At 39.6% G+C, this 24,038-nt stretch overlaps 1 protein-coding gene across 2 annotated transcripts in view; it reads left to right on the forward strand.

Annotated features, from left to right (window-relative positions):
- SLC44A5 (solute carrier family 44 member 5) overlaps positions 1-24,038 on the forward strand; it is a 95,979-nt gene that overhangs the window by 53,055 nt on the left and 18,886 nt on the right. For both annotated transcript variants that reach the window (XM_037404348.1, XM_037404347.1), the window contains exons 3-11: positions 903-976; positions 8,305-8,389; positions 11,905-11,989; positions 14,978-15,106; positions 15,887-15,947; positions 17,469-17,592; positions 18,828-18,911; positions 21,452-21,564; positions 22,006-22,137. In XM_037404348.1, the coding sequence (XP_037260245.1) occupies positions 903-976; positions 8,305-8,389; positions 11,905-11,989; positions 14,978-15,106; positions 15,887-15,947; positions 17,469-17,592; positions 18,828-18,911; positions 21,452-21,564; positions 22,006-22,137 (887 nt within the window). The remainder of the gene's footprint in view (positions 1-902; positions 977-8,304; positions 8,390-11,904; positions 11,990-14,977; positions 15,107-15,886; positions 15,948-17,468; positions 17,593-18,827; positions 18,912-21,451; positions 21,565-22,005; positions 22,138-24,038) is intronic.

The following is a 24,038-nucleotide window of genomic DNA, read 5'->3' on the forward strand; positions in this document are numbered from 1 at the left end:
TTTACTTCCACGCATCTTCAGAAACAAGGGCTTGTGAAGGAGAGAACTGCTACCCCCCTGCCGGACCCTGGGAGCCAGTGGTCTCCGCACATGTGTGCTGACCTGCTCGCTTGGGAGTGTCATGCTTCACATTAATTACACTCCTGAAACTGCTCTGATCAAGGTCAGACGCTGCAGAAAAATAAGATCCACATCTCCACTCTTCTGCCTGCATGAACTTAATATGCAGACCAACAAGTAGAAGACAGTAATTCAACTGAATACTCACAGAGTACTCACAGTTTTCAGACTGAGGAATGCTGTTCTTTGATTGCTTGTCTGTAAAAGAAAGTGTGGCTCTCCACAATACCTTGGGGATTCTTTTGTCCTCTCCGTAGAGCACATTTTGTTTGTGTTAAATGAGGTCAAGCAGCTGAGTCAGAATTTTGTGCGGAGATCAGGGGAGTTGCATATAGGCTTTTTTTAATTTCAAGCTGTTAAATTTCCATTCATAAGCTGTTTATAATAAAGGTAAGTTGTGCTGAATCTTTCTTTCATCACATTGTTTGAAATACATGATGCCATATATATATATTGGGCGACATGCTACCGCAGGTGCCCTGTAGTAGCTTATACTGTAAGTGATCTCATGGATTCAGTGTTGTGAGGTATTATTTGTTTAAAGGATATTTAAATCTGTTCCTTAATTTTTTTTTATTGCTGTCTACAACACAAAAGGCATATGCATTTATTTGCTGTGAAAGCAGGGCCTTACACCTCAAACATGATTTTGTGAATAACACTTCTACTAGGCGCAGATGCAGACATCTTATTCACATGTTAAAATACTCTATGACATTTGGTGTTTTCAAAGGGTCATATTAGACATCTTGTTTTTAAAAAGTGTTAATTTCTGTCCCTAGGCACTGTACAGACGTTATTTGCTGTGTGATCTTCATAGTCGTCATTCTGGGTTACATTGCATTGGGAATTGTGGGTAAGTAAACGCAGGTGTATAGTGCTTTCTTATACACAGGGGAAGCAACTTTGTGAATGTTAGAATTTTTAACTGAATTTTGTTTATATCTGTGTAAAGCTTTTCAATCAATAAGCAGTGCGTTGCCTAGAAGCAAATAATGACTTAACATTCAGTGTCTGTTGTAATTAGGGAGAAGTTCAAAACCACATTTACTGATGAAAAACTCGAAATCATGTTCAAGTGAAAATACATGGTTTGATAATTTTGCTATCATAAAGTAACTGTAGTGGAAAAATTCACTGTCATTTGTCATTAAACCAACAGCAAAAGTTAGAGATAAACACTGGTTTTGGAAGGCTTTTGGTTCTGTAAAATATTACTGAAAGAACCGATGTGAGCAGTAAGGAGAAGTAAGAGAAATTACTTTATTCATTGTGGGATACAGAGTTGTTTGTGCATCAGGATAATCATTAATAATAGCTATTTTATTTTGTTTGTGTGAGAGTATCGTATGATTGCCTGTGTGTAAAAGGACAAATGGTGCTGTAAAAGTGTACTTACTGTGTATCTGCACATGTGTCTGAGCTTTTTCAATTTGCTTTAAAAGATTGTTTTGGCCAAAAAATCTTTTGCCAAAGAAAAAAAAAAGCCATTAGTTTTCTTCATAATTCTGTAATACCATTTTCTGTTCTGTATAGAGAAAAGGTTGTGCAATCTCCATCCTTGGGGATATTCAAAAGCTGTCTGGATGTGGTCCTGAGAAACCTGTTCTAGGTGACCCAGCCTGAGCAGATGACCTCCAGAGGTCCCTCCAACCCAACCATTCTGTGAAAAGCTATCTTCTATAGTGTGAAAAGGTGACTGTAAGCAAGACTCTTTAATATAGGTGATTCCAATAACTGAGAGAATACTGTACCCTCCCACTAAATTGTACAGTCACATAACATCCTCCAATACAATGCTGAGCTGTCTCCTCAGACTTTGCCAGTAGTAGCTGAGCACTGAAAAAATTCTGAAAAATCGGTTCTCTCTCTCAAGCACCAGGAATACTCTTGTGTGTATTTTTTCTTTCTCTTATTTGCCTGCACTTACTGCTTCATCATCAACCATTATGTCTTCAGGAAGACAGAGAAGTGAGGAAGCGAATGGTATATACCAGCAAGTGAGAGGGGCATGGAGGACCCTTGCAAGGAAGTGTGAAGCGTGCACTAGGAAGCAAACACCAGGGTAACAGGTGGATAATGATGCTTGCAGGTGGAAGAAATTACTTATTTTCAAAACCACTTTGGTTTTTTCTTGTTTAATGTCTTTGAGCCTCTGTTTCCCAAAAATGAATGATAACTTCAGATCTATAAATGTAAGAAAAGTGGGCAGGGCAAAAAGTGAATTCAGAAGCTATCAAGCTGTACTTGATTTTATACCATACTTCTTAGCAGTATAGGATTCTCTTTGGGATTGGATCCAGGAAGAAGGTCCCTAACTGTACTGCATGGCATGATTGTGCAGTCAGCTTCAGACTAACTTGAAGTGCAGTCCTTTGACAGTTTTTTCACAAGTCAGTGTCTATGATTGTGATGCTTAAGTTAACATCAGTGGCATCTGTGTGGAGACAAGTCCAAGATCTCTTTGTTTTGTAGCCACTACTGGATTCTGTATATGCAAAATGCATCACAGTTCTGGCTACTGTTTGGATCCTATGGGCCCTTTCCTTTGCTGTGGAATGAAGCATGTTCTTGCCCTTGTGGCCTAATTGAATTGTTCCCACTTCGTTTAATTCCAAATTGACACTGCTGTTCATTTGACTTGTGAAAGTACTTCGAGCAGAAATAGTCATGACTCCCAGTTACAGGAGATTGGAGAAGGACTTACCACAATATACGTGCAATGTATTTCTCTGCTTATTAAACCTGCTTTGGAATAGCCTGAAGAAAAATAGGTGAATTTTTAGTCCTAAGAAGCAACAGTGGCTGCTGGACTGTGCACAGCTGTTGCAGACCTGCTGTGCCTTCCACTTGGTTCTGTGAGTATGCCATGTCTGAAGGACATCCCTCTAATGTCTGTCCTCCTCTTCACTGATGTTCTGCTGTCCTGTCACTGCTCAAATGCAAAGCCAGAACTGAAGAAGCTGGACTCAGATCAGAGGAGTTTTTTTCCTGAGTGTACAAATGCTCTGGTGACTGATGACCTGCCCTTGTGCAGACAAGCAGTATTCTGAAGTGCTGCTACCTGGACAGAGGGAAAGGAGAGCACTGGAAGTTTCTAGCTGTACAGTACTCTTGCGCTGCCAGATTTTGGTGCTCTTTTCCAGCACTACATAAATCTTATTCTTTTGGCTAGAACTCTATGTCAACTTTGTATGTGCATTTTCCAAAGAATTCCATATGATAGATGTTGCAGAAGTGGATAGTAGCAGAAGCAGACTGGCCAGTTCCTCGGTTCTTCATGTCTGTAATCTCAGACAATGCAGTTACTGTGATGTGAGACACTGAATCGATCATATTCCCTGCTCTACGCGTGCAGTAGTTTCCTACTGGACAAAAGGAGTCTCAACAGCCTTCTCTTGCAAACCTTATGAAGTACTGGCTAGAAGAGAACCTATTCCTGGAACTAGATACCAAATTTGTTGCTGGTGACCTTTTCTGCCTTTCTTACAGAGATTTGAATTTTCAACCCAGAAACATTTAGTTCAGCTCCAAATCTATATCCATGTGGTCCCTGCTTTTCATCTTCCTTTGTACTATACTTCAGCTATTCTTTTTACTCTTGATTTATTTGTAAGTAAAAGATGAGATCAGCTTTGGTACAGTTCCAGAGGCCAGCCCTGTACAAAACGCATGAGAGTCAAAGAAGTTCACATTATGAAAAAATAGATTATAAATAAATCCTTAGTCATGAATTATGCTTTATGGTTTATTATAGAAAAAAGATAGATTGCCACAATTTCTTGAATATGTGTGAATACCACTTTGGTTCCCTGTTTGATTTGGCTTGAGAAATAAGCAATAAATGCAGGTTCATCATACAACTGCTATGACTTAAAATCTAAGTCAGATTTTGCCCTCAGTATTGTAAGTATGGCTCACACAGACTTCAGCTATATATGTGCCAGTGAAGTAGAATGTTTTTATGTTTCAGAGGGGTTGAAATGTAGTCTGAGTAGAAGGTAATCAATTCTCCTTGAAAGATGAAACTCAATTATGTTTGATACTAGCCTTTCTTAGTTCTACTTCAGCGATGGCTGCTGCTGAGTGACTGCATTGAATAGAAGTAGTTGTTCTATTATTTACTTTCTTATCATGCTTTTAACTTTACAGGTGAACTAACAGTGCTAATTTAACATTCTGTGTAGTTTTACTTCCTATGAAACTGACTTAACTCTGCATGTTTATTTCAGAGACACTTGGCTTACCCAGGCGATACCTTACAGATATTCAATTTCTTAATTTAAGATTATTTTAATTCAGAAAAGTTCACATGAAAGGCAGCAAATAAGTTATTCTGGAAAAAGAGTCTCACATTCCAAAGGACAGGTTAATACAAAGTAATAACTCTTGTTGTATTGCTCCAAGGGATACTTAACACAATACCAGTGTTATCCACAGGGATTTACAAATTCTGTGTCATCTGTTCTGTTACCTGTTTCAATACATTAGTAAATTGATTGTGTTAAAAAGCCATAAGAACAATTTGGCAGGTCAGTTTCACCATACATTAAAACATTAGAATCATACCTTTAAGGGAAGCAAAATAATTATATGAAGGACTTTGAAAAATACATAGTGGGAATGAGACAGTATAAGCAGATTGGCTGTTCATCTTTAAGTATCGCAGGATGCCATTGTTTTAATCACATTTTCTCCTTGACAGGGAGCTTTCCAGCCTTTACAACCACTGACATAGCCCATAGACCATAGAAAAAAAGGAGTGCATCTGATAGACAATTAGTGACAGACATTAGCTATTTTTGATACTGTCCATGTGTGTTGGCTGCACATCAGTAAAAGGGCTGGCATAACTGCAGGCCTCCCGAAAATGCCATACCAGTGTCATAGGATGTTACATTGCTGCTCTGAAGGCTGTCAAGCGTAGTGTGGTTCAGCTGTTCTTTAATTTTCTTTTTTAGCCCAGATGTTTGTGCCAGCACTCAGACTGTAGCCTTATGAGCATCAGAACATGCTGGAATAAAAATTGTAGGCGACTGGATTCCTTTTCATTTAGTACTTGATAGTGAGTCACCAATAGTGCAGCAGAACATGCAAAACATGGTGCTACTCTCTCAGTCTAGTTCTTGCAATAACTTTCTTCCCTCGGTGAGTGGTGTTGAGGTAGGTACTTACTCTTCACTGACTAGGCCAGAAAAATTGTGTATTTATCCAATGGATTCTTTCACTGTCATTGCTCTAAGCTTTCGAAGAGGATTAAGTTCCTTGATCTTGATCGTTAGCCCTGGCACAGGTGATGAAAGAAGCTGAGTATTTTCTCTTCTGTTGGTCATTTCCCTTCTCTTTCTGCTGCAGAGTTAGTTAAATGCTAAATGTGTATGCTGTAAATCAGACCAAATTATTTTTGTTTCACTGTGGAATTTAGCTGTGAGGCACGTTCCTCCATCCACCCAACAGCTGATCTCAGTGATAGAATTTCACAAAGTGTGCTAAATCTATTTTTTTAAAAGCAGCTTCTTATTAATACTGTTTTATTAAAAATATGACTGAAGCCTTAGGCGCACAGGACAACTATTGCCAAGCAGGAGTAGTCTTAGGCAATTTGATAATGGCAAAACAGGTACAATCTGAACAGAAATTTTGTTCAGAAATGAGCAGTGTGGTCCATTGTTTATATTCTGCTAATTTCTACTAAATAATCGAGAAACACACTGCAGAAGATGAATGATTAAATTTGAGGCCAAGGATTGATACAAACCCAGTGAAACCATGGGAGCCTTTTGAAATATTTCAGCAGACTTTGTGTTAGAACTAAGAAGAATGTGAGGAGAATACACTGCTCTGCCCATTTGATGGAGCTGGGTTTTATTCTTGTTTGCTCTGTTAGTCCACCCAAACAGGCTGAAGGAAGTAAGCCTGGGTCACATGGGCCCTCCTTAAGGAAAGAGCCCTAATAAGACTGAGATGGCAAAAAAAACCCCAACCAACATTATGTTGCAGTGCTTATCTCCTTTCTCCCAAGTTTGTCTGAGGAGTGAAAAGCAATTCCAGGTTTAATATGCTACTTAGGAAAGGGATATTGTTGGCAGTAGCAACTCCTTCCAAATTATCTATATGAAGCAGATACAAGTCTAGCTACTAAATTCTCGTCTGTACTTTGAATCTGGCATGGTGGGGGTTATCTCTACTGCTTCCTGTTTTGCTGGTGTTAAAGAAAAAATACAGCCAAATGTGAAAAATTAGTCCCTTTAATAATGTGCTAAAGTAATTTAGAAAAACTAATTTGGGGCTGGGAAAACACTGATGTGTTAGAGTCATCTAACATACAAGTCAGGTCTTTCAGGTCTGTATAGGCAGCTGATTTATTTGGGACCAGGCTTTCACTTGTGTGGCAAGTGAGATCATACTAAAGTAGCAGAAAAAACTCCCGCTTGTCAGAGTCATGGTGGAAGAAAGTGTACATGGCATAACGTGCAGCCTCATTGCAGTCACCAGACAGCTTTCTGCTTTCTAATGCCATGTACACGTATGACTCGTCAACCAGCCATAGGAATTGCTAAGAGAGAGCTGATGCCTCCTAAATGTTCCTGTAAATAATGCTACTGAAATAGGTAAGTAGGGGCTAAGAAATGAAAAAGTAAATGGGTTTTGACACTGGTGAAGCTCTTTAGCTTTCTCTGAGCATCAGCACACCACAATTAATCTGAAATGCAGTTAATCTGAATGTTCAGAAATTGGTACCAAGCAGCAGGTTAATTTAAAAACTCCAAAACACAGAAAAACTAATATAGGTTAAAAAGAGCCAGCAGATTCATTTTGGTAGTCTAAAGCCATTCCAGGTGAAAGGCAGCATTACAGATTCTCTAACTATTTGCAAGTCATTGAAGATATGTCGTGCATCTGTCCCGAACATTTCAACAGATTTACAGTCTGCTGCTCTGAGATCTTACATAGGTTCGGTCTCTACTGCACATACCATTATTGTTAAGCACTGCTATTCTTACCAAAGTGACCTTGAGGAAAATGACAGTTTCCCAGATGACTAAATATAATGTCACAGAGTTGAGAGAAAATGGGATAATTGCAGAGAAGCAAGCTCAAGGTGGTTTGCATAGATCAAAGCCCAAAGTGTATGCAAAGTGGGCTCCCAGCATTCAGTATATCATGCAAGAGGAGGAAGGTTGGGTCTAAAATCTTTTCAATACCTGTAATCTTCCCTACATAATACAAGTATAGGGAAGTGTTTGAGAGAAGTTAAATGTTCTTTTCTAACAGTTCTCTAGCAACCTGATTTTAGGGTGTCAGGGTAGTGATATTCTGGTATTGTATCTTACTTTCAGGCGATATTAAAAATAAATGAAATTTCCATTATCTAGGGTCAAAGAAGCAGTTAGTAGTCAGAATAGTTCAAAGGCTAGTCATTGGCTAGTCATGAAGGAGGCTTAGTCAGGTCTGCACAGTACAGCGTAGAAATAGCAATACCTAGAGTGATAGCTGGTGCGTACTTGATCCTTAAAGGGAAATAATGGTGCAGGTGAAAATGGCTTGGAGAAGAAATCCTGCTTTGAAGTGAAGAAAAGTTCAGCATAAACCTCTCTTCCCATTCAGTACTGGGGTTCACGCTGGCAAATAATACATAGGTTGCCAGGTGCAGGCCTAGTAACTGAAAATTGGGGCAATTGCCAAGTGAGAGATCAGGAAATGTCTCCATTTACAAAGTAAAGAGTTTGTCTCCATTCTTAGTGGAAACGGAGTCCATTTGGATTCAGGCACACCCTGTGCCTTTCTGTCACACACCCAGGTAATCCCAGTAATTTCAATGCCCTTGTAGTTGTCCGTGAAGGCTTAAATTTGTCTACATAGTTACCTCCTCTTCTTTCCGCTTTTAATAACTGTTACTTTTATGTCCGCTACATCATATTGTGGATACAACCTAGATATATATGCCCTGAGGCAAAAAGTGAACTGGTTTGCTTTCTTACTGATTCATCCATATCTTAGTTCAGTTTTGTTTGGTTTATATTTTAGTTTTTCGTTAGGAGATCTACAAATCAATACTATTCAGTGGTAATCAACAAAGATTAAAATGGTACATTAGAGGTGATACATTTTCATACTAGGGCAGTTCAACTATTAACTGTGTACCCTTGACTAAAATGCTAAAAGAACTGTGTATATTTGCAGCTTGGGTGCACGGCGACCCCAGGAAAGTAATTTATCCAACTGACAGCTATGGACAGTTTTGTGGTCAGAAAGACACCCTCAATGAGTGAGTACTAAATCCACTTGCATACCTTTATTACTCATGCACTGTGAATAAGATGTGAGTTTTCAAATCTCTCTGTCTGGTGGGGATTCTTGTGGGAAGTTGAAGAGACAGTGACACTCTTACTGTATTTATTCCAAGTAAAGTTCAGAAATAGATTAGTTGCTCGGTGCAAATCTAGACCCAAATTATTACTACAATGAAGTTGTTTTCATCATTCAGAGAATAATTTTGGTGAAGTATCAATATAACTTAAAGATTGCATCACTAATTGCATGGAAAGTGACTAGCTGGCACAGCTTCTAACTGGCACAGTTTGGATAGTTAATAACGTATTGCGTAATTTGTCTGTCCACCTTGGGATAAGAGTAGTTCTAAAGCATTGTAACCTGGTTCTTAGTTTTTCTCAGCATGCGCCAAGTCACAGAAAAGATCATAAGGAAAAGCTCTTGTTTTTTTCTGGTGCTTATCCATTGCTGGTAGAGAGCAGACTGAGTCATCTGGGAGACAGGCAGATGTAACCATACCTTCCCTGGGGCTATCAGCCAAATGGCTCTATATACTTGTCTCTGTTTCCCAGGGGGGTTTATATTTCAAATTGTGAGAGTTAATTAGTTTATATCAACAGAATACTTACACATGAAAATAGCTGCTCAGGAAAGAAAGATGTCACGTCAATGTTTTCCCTGAAAGCAGAGAAACAGCTTTATGAACTAGAATTCAAAAGAATATTTGATTTTTCCCCTCACCTTCTCCCTTTTAAAAAGTCACCCTTTATGCCCTTCTCACTGTCAAGAAGCTGAATGCTATGCAGGAAGCAACACAGAAGCTACTGTTTGATAACAGCTCTTTGCTGCTTATTTCTTTTCCCATTTAGTTTTCTGGGAAACAATCTGAATCCACTGTCCAAGGGATAGTTCAGAAGGGGAGGAGCAGGAGACAGGGAGTGGAACAGAGGTAGAGCTAGGACTTTATGTCCTCTCAAATTTTTTATGGAGGAAACAGGCTGGATAGTGTAAGACCTGTTCCACCCCCTGGCTAAGGTTCTTCACAGCACTTGTTGAGTCCAGCTTCCTGAAGGAGAAAAACTAGGACAAAAAGTCATAGTGTTGTGCATGTTCCCCTCACTGCACCTCTTCCCTGCTTCTGCTTTCTGCTCCACCCACCCCCCCCACCCCCCATTTTGTCCTTATCCTCCTTCTGGTCTGTAGGAAGTAGTGGACAAATGGGCTTGGGAGTCTCAGACGTAGAGCGTCCGTGCACTGTGGAGGATGTAGCCAGATGCTTCCCTCTAATTCTTACTATCTACCCCCACCCCCTCTTTATCTTTGTTACTCAAGCCTTCCCTTGAGTTATTTCTTACAGTGTGATTTCCAGTATTCACAAATGTCCCTCCATATATATGATTGCTGGAGAGTAATACAGCTTCTGAGACTGCATTTTGGCATTTATTTGCTACATTGAGGAGTTTCTTATAAAAATATAAGCCAAAAGACACATAATACAACCTGCTAAAAAAGCAGGAGTGTTTATGGCAGTGGCCTGGGAGGACCCTCTGAACAAGTCCCTTTAAAAGTGGAGGTGTGGAATGTGCTGTCAGGACTTCGTTGATACCGTTGCCAGATTTTTCAGATGCCCTGAAAGTAAGCAGTGTGAGAGGCATAACCCAGGTCCAAAGTCCCCAAGGGCTTATTCTGAGACTTTCCTGGGAAAGTGATCATGGTCTCTGCGTCTTGAATCTTTTGCTTGGAACAAGCATTCCCAGCAGTCTCACTGAGGAATAGAAAAGAGTAGCTACAAACCAAGCCAACACTCACAGCCCATGTTAAAACCCATTTAAACTCCAATGAATTCCATGCAGTCATGTTAATTCTACTGTGTGTTGTCATGTGAGTCTCTCTTAGGCCTCTTTGTGTCTCCGTGTAATCCATCCATTAATCTCCATGTAATCTTTAAGCTTGTTTTGCCTTCTACAGAGCAGAGTAGCCATGGAATACAATACCATTTCATTATAAAAAATACAAACCAGGCTTTCCGTGGCTGTTTTCTTATGTATGTGTTTGGACTTTCTTTTTTGCTGTCAATATCAGCAAGTGGGCTAAGACATAAGAAAAAAAAAAAGATTCAATTAATTTAATTTTAAGCAGCTCACAGATTATAAATACTGTCAAGAAACTATTGAAGAATGATGACATTTCAGTCCAAAATCTTATTCTGTTACTTTGAAGGAGTAATAACTAACGATAGTGAATTGGTTTTGCCAGGATGCATGGTTTGTTAAACAGTGCATAGTAGAACATAGCTCAGTGAAAACCATTTAACCTCATAAAATGTCAGGCAGTTGAGCGAATCCCCGTTTTAAAGGGAGCTTGAATGTGCATTAATGCTGTGTAACAGCTTTGAAGGCACAGCCATATTCAGCAACTGGTGGGAACCATGTGCTGGTGGAAGATCTGAGCGTACATCCTGGACTGGGGGATACAGTGGAAAGATGTGGGAGCAGGACTTGTGCCAAGTCCAGAGGTAGAAGAGGGGCAGCCTTGTTAGCCCAAGCATGCTTCATTGTTAACATGCCCCCAAGGCAGAGCTCCCTCTGTGCTGCGTTGCCACAGTGGGGTCAGCCGTAGCTCAAATGCCAGTCCCTGCCTTCTCTTGCACGTCATAGACCATAGCGGGGCATATGCATCATTATTGCTTCTGGGGACACTGTATAGTCCTGGCATGGCTAGCTGACTAGTCTGGTGTGAAAAGGGCAGGACTACTGCCATACCACCTTCACGAGAGCGGTCTGATAATTTTCTGACATAGGAAAGATTAACAGCATATTTTGCTGTCTTCAAAACCCAGGTATTTACATCCGGAGATCGTGGAATAATGTGTTTTCAACAAATGCAAACTGAGATGAGAGCTACCTCACAGTCCCAAAGTTCCAGAAGCCACCAAGTGTGTGGATTCTGGGGTGCAAACCCATCAGACTGTCCCTTATTTATATCAAAGGATGTTTATCAGCATTACTAGCAGGTGCTATTATGATTCTGTTTCCTGGCCAGCTGCTTTCGATTTCCAACCGTAAAAAGCTTTTGATTGATTTTGGTGCCACCTTCTGATCAACAAAAAATAGGCAGCTTTTACAGTGTAGCATTTGCTGATAGTGATTGTGCATGCAGTACGTTCACAGTGTGTTCATTGTAAGCAAAGGGACCACAGTGTTTTTGCAGAGGTATTTTACAGACCTCACTTCTCAGAGCCAGGACTACAGATAGCTGTAACAGTGCCTAGGGTTGTTTCAGCTTAAAATCTTGCTGTAGAAAAAACTTTTCAAAACTTGCATTCTTTAGAACAAATACTTGTGGTTTCAGAAATGTCTTGGCATGGAACGTTCAGGTTCTGCTTGGGGTTTGGTTTTTTGTCTTGTGTTTGCAATGTGGCCATTCACAGTAATAGAAATTAAATACAAATGTATGCTATAACAAGCAACCACATTTATAACATCAATTATCTTATATCCACTTCCATAGGAACAAGACCGTTTTGTTTTACTTTAACATTCTGAAATGTGCCAGCCCCATAGTGTTAATAAACCTACAGTGCCCTACAACACAGGTGAGTGAAATACAGAGATAAAATACTTTCCCTGCCTCTTAGTCGTGGTGCTTAAGAACTAGACATACGTTTGTTTGGATTTAAAAATTGATGTTCGTATCCTTCAGAATAGAATATGATTGTTTTATTGTTTTATAGATGGTGTGTTGCACACAGTCTCTGAGGCATGTGATGGTCAGCAAGAATAAATAGAAGTGTGCAAGGTTGTGTATTTTGGATAAGAGTTGACAAAAAAAAGTCTGTTTAGTTAAATACAGCAATTTGCAGCTTATGATTTCGTCACAGGCAGCTATCCAGTAGTAATCAGTGTGTGTAGAAAATAATTTTGATTGATGTCCAGGGTTTTCTGAACTAGTTATGTTCAAGAAAATGTGCCTGTCCCCAGTGACAGGAGTATCTGGGTGTGGTTAGGGCCTATGGCACTTTCAAAAGTGAAGATTTTGAAAGCTTGTTCTTGCCTTATGCCACGATTTGTACTTCATTAGCCATGCTGCGGCTTCTTGTGAGGCTGTGAAATAAACACAGTCACTGAGGGTTAGAATTATGCTCCTGATGTTTCTTTACATGAGACCATTTTACTGACCTGGATGATGAACAACTGCACCACCAGTTATGTCAGCTCATCTTATGTGACAACTTATGGCATAGGGTAGGTCAGAGGAATTAGGTGCAAGGCTGCTGTGATGCAACTTTGCTGCCAAAGTAATAGTACTGTGTAATTAAACTGCAGGTGGCAGCGTATGGTCTCAGCCATCTCGGTAAACATTCAGTGAAGTCCAGTATTAATTTGGATGAGGGTTGTTATCTGGTAACCAGTTTACTGATTACAAATGTTAATTGTCTATTTATTTGACTATTTTAAAATGTTTCCCATTCCTGCCTGCCCTTACTCCTGATCCCTATTCTTGATAGATGTTTCTGGCCTGTCAGTTAGTGTGACTGTATGGACTATTTGACACAGCTGAAGAGATGGAAATCTCCAGCCAGGAAGAACAAGAACCCTCTTAACGCTGACCAGTTGCTGTCAGAATGGAAACTTTCTGTATCAGCAGCAAATCTGCTTCAGAAACGCCCATCTGTCCACATGCAGACACTGACACTGTTGCCCTGCAGTCTTTAGACTCTGTTGCTGGAACAATTCAGCCTGTTCAGAAACACTGAGGTCATTGTGTGGGATTTGGCTGGTGCTGTGGTCAAGTTGGCAGTGGTCATGAATCAAGTAAGGTGAAATACTTGTTGAAGGAGAGTTTGGTGGAGCAGAGTAGTTGTTCTGTTTATTTTAAAACATACGATATCTCCAAAACAGAGAATGTTTGTCAGTGCTGTTTGGTGCTGCAGATGGTGAATTCTCTGGTCTTTTGTGCAAATGTTGAAGAAACGTTTGTTTGATAATTCCTCTTTTGAACCACAGGCAAGGTCTTTCATTCCTGTCCCGTTCCTATCAAACGACAGAAGAGAAAAACCCAAGAACCAGCACAGGAAGAGCTTTAGCTCTTGAGTAAGACTGTGGGTTCCACAGACAGCACATTTCAGTGCCTGTTCCATAGATGGGAAACTGAGGTTATAGTAAAGTGTACACTTGTTAGGCAATTGTTGTCCCAGCAAGGAAAAACTCTTGGGTTTTGTTTTTTGGCCATTGGGTAGTCCGTAGGATGTAGTACTGTAGAAAGACCCTCTTGGAGCATCTGCCCTGTTCTAAGGATTAGTACAAGATCTTTTTGCAGATTCCTTTAGGTGGATCGTATATGGTGAAATGCCCTTGAGGTAAAATGCGGTTCTGTGCATGATGTCTCCCTGGGATAGCAGAGCTTTGCAAAGGGTGTTTGGGTAGCACAGCTTTGGAAACAGAGAACAGCCTTCTAGGAAAGGCTGAAACTTGCTAAAAAGATGGACTTCACTACCTCATAGTGTTCGGGAATGCTGAGGAGTCAGAATGGATGTACACTTGCATGATTCCAGTGGCCAGCAGAGCCTTCACAGTCTGTGTATTGGGGCAGCTGCTTCTCCATTACATAAATCCAAATCTTAACTTCCAAGTGGATGCATTTATCAAACCCCAGTCCTCATTTGATTTCTCACATAAATCTAGCTTTTAATGGCTGTACCTTGAGTGGCATGAGTTTCATTCCTGGCACGTGCAGCCCTCTTGCTTTGTAACTAGGGGAGATTCATCATTAACCAGTACTAAAAAGTCACCTTTGAGTGATCTACACCTAACTTGACTTGAACAATCTCTGTGGAGGTCTATTTGACTGAAGAGGCTGTGTAGAAATACGGAACAATTTTAGCTGCATGATACTTTTTTTTTTTTTTTTAAATAAAGCTCTCCTTATAAATGTAACAGAAAGAAGTTACATGTATCCTGTGGAAGTAGCTACTGCATCATGCTCATATACACTGCTGCTGATGGAAGTAGAGGGGGACCTGACAGATTTTTTCCTGGTGTTCCAAAAAAAAAAAAAAAAGTGTTTTTTTTTTTTCAACAGACTGAAAGCTCTGCTTATCTGCCAGGATATGTAGAACCTAAGAGGAAACAGAGAATGGCTTGATATGCCAGATACAAGGAGGGACTTTGAAAGTGTGTTCTATCAAAGAATTTTAGAAGTATTCATCTAGAGCAGGGGTCCTCAAACTTTTTAAACAGGGGGCCGGTGCACGGATGAAGTGGCAGGAGGTCATCTGTGACTGCTTGGTTTCCCCCCCCAGCCCCCGGCGGGGGGGTCTGTAAATACGGGGGGCCGGATTGAGGACGCTGAGGGGCCGTATCTGGCCCGTGGGTAGTTTGAGGACCCCTGATCTAGGGAGTCAAAAGGAAAACCTATGTCCCTTTCTAAATGTTGCAGTAAATATTACTGAAGGCAATTCCATAAACCAGTGCACTTTTATAGGTGGCCTTTTTCTTGCTTTTTAATTGCACTGACTTTCCTTATCCTTCCCTACCCCCAGTGTATCTTCACTCTTTTTTTTTTTTTTTTCTTTTTCTTGCAGCTTTGTGTCTCAAAGTGCCCAGACAGGTTTGCAACCTACATTGATGTTCAAGCTTCCTACAGATATAAACCAGATCAGTGGAATTACTTCAAGCAGTTCTGCAAACCTGGTTTTAACAATCCTCGCAAGGTGTGTATGTGTCAGTAGGGAATGAAATACGTTTTTTCTTCAAGCAATATGTAATATCCATGGTTTTACTGAGCTACATCAAAGCTTGGAATTACTCTGATTTCACTATATAAGGAGTTGTCCCATATAGATGGTTTGCCAGTGATTTAATCAGGGTTGAAGATCTTGTATGCACACCAAATCCCCCAGTCCTTAGATGATTACTGTTTGCTTCAAAGAGTATCTGCAGCTACCCATGTGGTTGCAGTACTGTGGCAAGCAGTATCCTTTAGTACTGAGGTGCTCTACAGCAGTATAGCCGAATATCTGAAAGCAGTTCTTGGGGCTCCTGAGTCATCTATAGCTACTTAGTAATTTTAGCTAGAAAAACTAATCTGTCCTTCATGGAACTGATTTTGCACTTAAATGTACTGTGTTCTCCCATCTTTAAAACACCTTGCAATTCAGCTATATTTATTGTGTCAAATTCTCACTCTAAGAGAAAAGGCAAAGGGGAGGCCAAGGAACAATTGCCTAGTCACTTCTGGCTTAGATGCTGATCTAAAGTGAACAGGTCTTTTGGTTTTTGTCACTAGAAAAAGAAAAAATAGTCTTTTCCCAAATCACAATGACAATTTGGATTCTTACTTACACCATGAATGTACCTTGCAGCTCCACCAGTCAAGTTTGGGGAGGAAGCTACAAAGCCCAGTTTGGGGCATTTTCTCAGACTGGGTGAGAAACGAGAAACACGTAGTTATTCTACTATGTATTCAGCGTTCCTGTTTTTCCCCTTTTTAGTCTGTTGCTCAAGTCCTACGTGATGAAGATTGTCCTTCGATGATCATTCCAAGCAGGCCTTGTGAGTGGTTCTACTTCTTACACACATCTTAGCAGATTATAAACATTCACATTAAAGCACAACTCCAGTCTGAAAAGTGCTTTGTGGCAAGGTCACTAAATGCTGTCTGTTATTTGACAGTGATGTCCATTCAATTTTAATCAGTTTGAAAGTATAAAGATTTATTACTATTTTGTCTAACTACCATCCATGAACATTTAGTGTGTGATCAGGTCAAGCTGAGCTTTTTCTTGCTTTTGAATCATCACTGATAACAAAAGCTTTACAGCTCAAATTATACCTTCCAAAAAATGTGATCAAGCAACCCATTGGCGTCAAGAAAATGCCACAAACGTAGGAAGGATCATATGGCCAGCTGTTTAAGTTCAGATGATACTTGAGCCCAGTTATGAGACAGCTCACTTCTCCGTTGCAGTGCTGGCTGTGCAGGGCATACAGAGGAGTTAAGGGGCCAAAAAATTTTTTTGTCACAGTGGTCAGCAGGTGTTTCTGAGTAGATAACCACAGGTCTCAGAGCCAATGCTTTAAAATAGACATCATGTAAATCAGGAAGAGGTTATCAAAAAGAGAAAATACGGATTAAATTTAAAAAAAAATCAGCGATTTATATGAAAACTCATGTACTGACCCAAGACAGAAAACAGTTTACAAAGAATCTTATTTTAAACTGCAGCAAGGGACCAAGATTACAGTTGGAGGAAAATAAACATGTTAATTATTTCCTCAGAGTAATTGGTGGGGTAGATATTCTAGACTGAATATTGAACATTGGAATTGATTAGAACCTGCTAAGGAGAGCACAGAATTGTTATATAAAGTACAGCTGTGTAGGAGGACTAACCTGGTCTTCCCTTTGGAATGAAAACCAGGACTTTTTGCAGCAAAGAGCAGGGCAACATAAATAAGTATGTAAACATCTCTCCTTGTCTCTCTCTTTTGTAATCTCCTCCTCCCTCTGTCTAACCAATAGTCTTTTCTCCATTGCTCCTCTCCAAGTATATCTAGTGATAGTGGCTGGTACTGGAGCTCGTCTGACACATGAGGAACTGACACTTGCTGTTATGTATTGTTTTGCGTGCTAATACCATTCGTGACCAGTCATGTTGAGTCTGTCCCTCGGGGCTGGTTTGATTATTACAATGAAATGACATATTTGAGAAGCTGCAGTTTTTGTAAGCTGCTGCAATACTGATAGAGAGTAACTTCTGCATTTATTATGAGTTCTTAAACTGCTACAGATACTACTGTTGTTACTCGGTAGCACCTGGAATCTCCAGTTGCAAGCTAGGATTCCACCATGCCTGTAGCTTGGACAAAAAGCCCCAGACCATAAAAATCATAATCTTGAATATAATGGCACTTCCAAAATTTGTCAAAGTTAGCATATTGTTAGGTAAGCAGTTGAAAGACAAAATTGACTGTGGATCTGAAATGATTTTAATATTTCACTAAAGGTGGGTGATAGAGGTGGAGCTTGTTGTGAAATGTAACATGCATACTTTTTTTTGATATTTTAAATAGTTCTTAAGAGATGCTTCCCAGACTTCTCCACGAAGAATGGTGTGCTAACTGTGGCAAATCAGACTACGTTCAAAGATGGAAGAGGGAAAACAAGAAATGTAACTGATCTCAGGGAAGCTGCAAAGTAGGTCTTAGCTTTCTTAAGTGCTTGTTTGGTGGATTTCAAGATCATGAAATAATTTAGGAATCAAAAAAATAATCAGAATCTGTTGTAGCAAAAGGCTGAGGGTACCCAGGCAAGACTTGCTAGTAAATGATCTCTCTGTGCCTGAGCACTTACAAGGGTCCAGTGAGGGAGATACCAGCACTGAGGTATGCAGAAATACCAGCACTGAGGTATGCAGAAATGAGCAAGGAGCAAAAGTTGTAGTCTGATTGTCTCAGACTGACTGCCAGTTTTTAAATCATTCTCGTTGTTTTTTGTAGAGAAAATTCATATTAAAGAAAGCTAAAGGAGGTTCAAAATTAAATCCTTGTGCTGCCGGACTCAGGCCACCCGGTAATGGCCTTGGCTATTCCTTCCTATGATGGCCCTTCCACTAATGTGGAGTGTCATAGTACTTTGGGCATCTCACCTCATCACAGTGCTCCTGTTTTTAGTACATGTCTAAAGATCAAAAAGCAATGTACTGGGGTCTGATGCATGACAACACCTCCCTTGCAGATGAACAGCAAGCATCTCCAATCCTGGGCATCAACCAGGATGAGAGAAAACTGCTGCAATAGCCTCACTTTTCCAGCTACCGTCAGTCCTCAGCCTGTCAGGAGCCCAGGGGTACTTTTCCTTACCTCTCAATCCAAAGCTACCACATTTTAGCGTCTTACCAACACTGATAATATCTGCACCTAATTAAGTTCACTTTTTCTGGCTTCTACAACTACATTGTCTGTTCTTCGATAAGAAGATCCTTCATTTCTTCTTACGAAAACATTCATGTGGGCAAGCACTTTGCAGGATAGGAAGACAGGGCCATAAAGTCAACCTTCTGCTTCATTGAGCTGTTTTCTGCTTCTCTGCTGTTAGCAGTTCTGGAGTCACAACTCTTCAGCTCTTAGATCTTAATAGTATGTACTTCTCTTGTGACATAATAAGCAATTATACCTGGTGATAGTTAGTGCTTATAAAGCTTTTTTAATAAAGCTTTTTCAGGAGCTGTATAACCATTTTTACACAGGTTTTTTTTCTTTGGTGTAACTGTGATTGATTTGGCTTCGTTGCAGAACTGGACCTGGAGGACAGCAATATACTCTTATCACTAGCAAAGATATTTCAAATTCTTTCACTGAGACTATTTGTTGTTTAAATACATTCTGCTTTTCTACTTAAAGCAACCTTTTCTTTGGTTTGTCTTTTCTTAGCGGCATCAATAATGTCCTGGATGCAAGATCATTTGGAATGAAAATTTTTGAAGACTATGCCATTTCTTGGTATTGGATTTTAATGTAAGATTTTCTTGGGTTTTTTTTAATTTTTTTGGACTCATTTTGGAGTGTGCAGGGAATTAAAAAATGATCCTGTGTGTGTTTGTTACCAGTCTGACTTTTAACTCAAGGAGCAACTGAAATTTCTTTTCAACACATGGTAATAACATTGTTACGGTTCTGTAGTGGCGTAAGGATAGCACAGCATACATACATAAAGTGTCAGTTGATCTGGAGGAGCTTTTTAGTATCGTACCAAGCAGAAAAACAGGAGATGCTGTCTTCTGTTGCAGGACCCATCTGCATGATAATTCCAAAACTGAAAAATTAAGAGACTTTCAAACCAATTGCAGTTGCTAAGTGTCATTTGTATATATATAAAATACATAGTTTATAAATTCATACTAGCCATATATAGTTAAAAATCCATTGTAATCCATAAATCAAATCTGTAAATCCAATGCAGCAGGCAAAGCAACATCAAAACCAAAAAGTATTGAACAGTGTTAACTCTGTCTTGCAATAAATACTCCCTAATCACCAATCGGTAAAAATGCAACACTGAAACAAAGTAGCAGTTGTTTTGCTGAAGCAAATACATAAGTATATGTACATTCTTAGCCCATTAGTACTGTTTTTGATGGACCAGGGTGTTGATCGGTTTAAACAGGAGCAGTGTTCTTTGCCAGGTGAGAGCCTGTAACATTCACATATTAAGCATACATTATTCAAGCCTGAATGCAAATCCACAAGAATAAATACATAAACTTTAGATAATAAACAATAGGGAGAATTAGTCAGTCCAGAAACAGAAGTTGTCAGCTTTTAAAGGTGTTTCCACGGATGGGAGGACAGCTTTCTCATAGTCTGATACTGTGCTCACAACAGTGAGTAGCAAGAAACCGGCTCTTATTCAGCAAGCTTGGTCCTTTCTAGGTCTATTATTGAAACCAGGGTTATGGTGCAGTTTCTTTCCAAGGAGATATCACTGAACAGAGGCTGGAGAGAGTTGACCATTTTTTAACAGAAGTTCTAAATACTGAAGCCAGTTTCCACATTTCAAATACAGTATTCTTGTAAGGAATTGTTGCTACTTTTTAAGTAGTTGGATAGGATTTTCTTCACACTTTTCACTAAATGGTAGCATATATCAAACGATTTCTGGACAAATGTATTTAAATGCCAGAGTCTGGGTGATGACAGTGAAGACCTGATAGTGAAAGGAGGCTAGATTAAAAACTAAATATGAAATTGCTCTAGGTTTTTTAGCGTACCCCAAAAGAATTGCTGCTTTCAAGCCTCAGTTTTAAGGGAACTGATCTATTGAGGACAGTTGTTACCATGTACTCCGTTTTGGTGTTACAATGACACATGTATAGCTAAAGATAACATTAGATAAAGGTAACTTACTGCTTTCAAGTCATGAGCTCCAAAACTACAATTTGTTTTGAGGAATACAATCTGAATTCAAACAAGTCATTCAGAAAGGGAAAATACCTCATGCTAGGAGGCCTTTAAAGGGCTGGGAGTTAAAAGCAGCTTACAAAGGTTTAACTAAATAAATCGATGATGTTTTTCTTGTCCCTCTGCCTGTCTGGCTTAGTTTGCCCAAAACATCTGGGTTTGATTGTTTATGATCAGGCTAACCCATTTTTGTCTTTGGTAACTGGCTAAATAAGATGGGAGCATTCAGAAGTTACTGAACACAGGCAAGAAGAGGTTTTAAATTTTTCTGAGTCCGTACTATTACAAAATTCTGATGTAATAGCTACAAAAAATTCTGAGAGATGAAGTGTTCTGTGAAGCATCTGAGCTGGATGTTGGATGGGATTATTAATCACATTAGAAGGCCTCAATGTGTAAAAAGGTCTTTTGCAGTCATTTTTTCCTTTCTTACTTGCTTTCTGGGAGTGAAACTGAAAACAGGTATTTCTTTACCACAGACTTGATCAAGAGAAGACACTGTAGGTGCGTTTCCTAGGGGGCCCCACTGATAGCTCTTAATAGTTTCTTTTGTGCATCACAGTGCCCTGAGCATTTCCTCTTCTAATGGGTAGAAAGAGTCTCTGTTTTTCCTCCTAAATTTAATTCTTTTTTTTTTCTAGGAAAGCTCCTACAATGTTACTTTACTAACATTGTTTCTTTGCAGGTAGGGATTTTTAATGGAGGACAGAAAAGAGTAATCTCCCCACACATAAGTATCCCTCCAGTTAAACTTTCTGTACTGCGAACTAGACCATGGCCTGAAAAAGGCAGTGATTTGTTCAGCTGGTGTAAGTGGCCAAAAAGGCATTGTACTAGTCCCATCCAGCTAACCTGGGAACCTAGTGTATGCAAAAATTTCTGGCTCTGCCTTGTGAGATCATCATATATAAGCTATTTGTTTCTAATAGCAGATAATAGCCATGAGGATGTATTTCATAAGGAAGATTTTGAAATACATTTTTACAAATCATTCTCTTATTTGCGATGAAGTGACCCTTGTTTGGAGTAACAGGCATGCAAGAAAGTGAAGATTCTCACATTTGTTTTCCCTGTGTTTCTGTTTTCTGTCTTTCTAGTGGGCTGTTCGTTGCAATGATTGTGAGTCTGCTCTTCCTTGTGTTACTGAGGTTCACAGCTGGGGTTCTCTTCTGGATTTTCATCTTTGGTGTGATTGGAATTATCGGTTATGGTAGGTGTTACCTTCTGGCTTCTGAGGCTGTTTTTTCTTATTGATTAAGTTTGGGCAAAGAAAATCAGTAATTACATCAATTAAATGGTATGACTGGGAGAATTAATGCCTAGTTTTAGACAGTTACTTGAGAAGGGCTTAAATGGCAGTGAAATTTAGTAAGAATCAAACTGTGCTGATACTTAGCACCAGATACAGTAACCTGAATTATCTACTTACAGTATGCTTAGTCTGTTTTCACTTGTACTGATACTTCTTTTCTATATATGTGATGTCTAGTTACTCAAGTGACTAGTCATGACTAGTCTCACAGTGATGCATTTTTGGGTTTTGTTTACCTGGCGTGCTGAGGACAAAACACTTGGCTCATAAAGATTTTTTAAAAAACTTGTCTTTGCACTCTTCAGAAACACTCATTTTATATTAATTGTTTTTTAAAAGGCATCTGGCATTGTTACTGGGAGTATGATCATCTTAAAGGAATACCTGGATCTGACCTTACTGTTTACGATATTGGATTCCAGACAGACTTCAGAGTGTACCTGCAATTGAGGCAAACATGGTTAGCATTTAGTAAGTGCCCTTTACACTTGCTATCTGTTAATGGATACTCAGGAGGATCAATCACTGTCTTGCTACAGTTGCTGCCTTGTTAAATCTCCTCCTCTACATATGTCACTCAGAGAAGTAAGCAGAATTCTCTTTCTTTGTATTGTGCAAAAATCTACTTTTTTTGCAAGAAGACTAGTATATTTGTAAGGGGAGATAATGCAATTGCGGTAGTGATGAGAGTGAAAATGCTTGTGTTAACATCATTCCACTTACTGCGTGTTCAGTCTTCATAATAGTGAAGCAGAAGGCAATAACTGTTAGTTAGTCCTGATGAAGTTACGTTAGGAGGGGCGCTTTTCTCTTCTAGTTTGTTTATTCCTCCTTTTTGAGGACCCCAGGAATGAGATTAATAACTCTACACATCTTTGTAGAGCTGTTTACATTCAGGCCACTGAATTTTCTTGGGGACTGATCTAAGAGCATGGAATGAATCATCACAGATTTCATCACCTTTATTTTCAGAAGTGTTTCACTGCCTTCTCTTACAAGGGCGGTGTCTTTAAAACAAAATTCTACTGAAATATGACAACCTGTAGTATACACATCCCTCCCCAGAGAAGGAGTGGTAGAAGAGAGAACAAATACCTGTTAAATATTGCTTGCACTGCTGTTTCTGCTCTGTTAGAAGGCACACAGACAGTAACTGATGATGAATGGGACATAACCTAAAACACTGCCTCTCCCTGTTGGCAGCTAAATTAATAGAGCAGCAGTTTAGTGTTTAAATCTCCTTCCTCTGCTTTGTGTCTTTATTTAACTCTATGTTGGATCATTGAGCTTGTGAGATATCTTTTATATATTGTTGAGGCAGAGTTCTTTAGTATGCTACCTCTAGAGAACATTACAACTTTACTACACTTTTCCTTCTAACTCTCCAAGCTCTTCCCCTGCTGGATTCTTAGCAGCCAATATATAGTTTATCCAAGGGTCAGTGTCACTTTCAGACAAGTAAATTAAGGTACTCAGGAATTAAATTATTTTTCCAAAGTCACCCAGCAAAGCAGTTAAATATCCTTGAAGAAAATGTAGGTCCTCTTAGGCCTAGTACATTCACCGGCCTAGTACATTCACCGTGTACTGACACTACTTTCCTTTTTCACAATGGTTTGGGACAAGCTACATTAACTTAACAGAGCTGAACTAGTATGAGACCAACTTTAAAGAAACCTGATTCTGTATTCCTTCATGGGGAACCATATCAAAAATAGGTGCTGAATTGTGTGTAACAAAAACTTTGTTCTGAAAAAAGTCTGGCTCTGAGCACCACGGTGGTCACTGCCACCACCAGTTCTGATGGCTGGGGGTACTGATAATACTCGGGACTGCAGTTTAACATCATCTGTGACTGTCTGGGTCTGGATTCTGAGACTATGTCTAAGCTGTGGGACATGAAGCCAATTCCCGAGTCCCTTTGCAAACCTCCAGACAATCCAAGGCTTTGCGATACTATCACTTCTATTTTCTTCTCCTTCCACAAAACTTCTTGGTTTCAGCTGGAGGAGACAGTTCCTGCTGTGTGCAACCATGCACAACTGCTGGGCAGGTTTAAATGTTATTTACCTATCTGAAGCACCTAGATTTAACGGATATGTCTCAGAGTCAGGGGAGATATGCTTCAGGCATTAAAGACTCTTGTCTTCTCTAGATGAAGTCCAGAGAATTTTTTTACTTTCTACTGCAGAAGTAGGTTTTGAACCGACACAAATGGAAATCAGACAGAAGCAGACTCTTTAAACCAGATCTGGGTTGTGATTCAAACGCTGCTCATAACTAAAGAGAGGAAATGTTCTAGGTCATGGTGCTCTCAGCTCTCTAACCTCAGGCAAGTTTGTATGATTCCAGCAGCACAACCGGAAGGTGAA

This window comes from Falco rusticolus, chromosome 11 (genome assembly GCF_015220075.1).
Source record: "Falco rusticolus isolate bFalRus1 chromosome 11, bFalRus1.pri, whole genome shotgun sequence".
In the NCBI taxonomy this organism is placed as follows: Eukaryota; Metazoa; Chordata; class Aves; order Falconiformes; family Falconidae; genus Falco; species Falco rusticolus.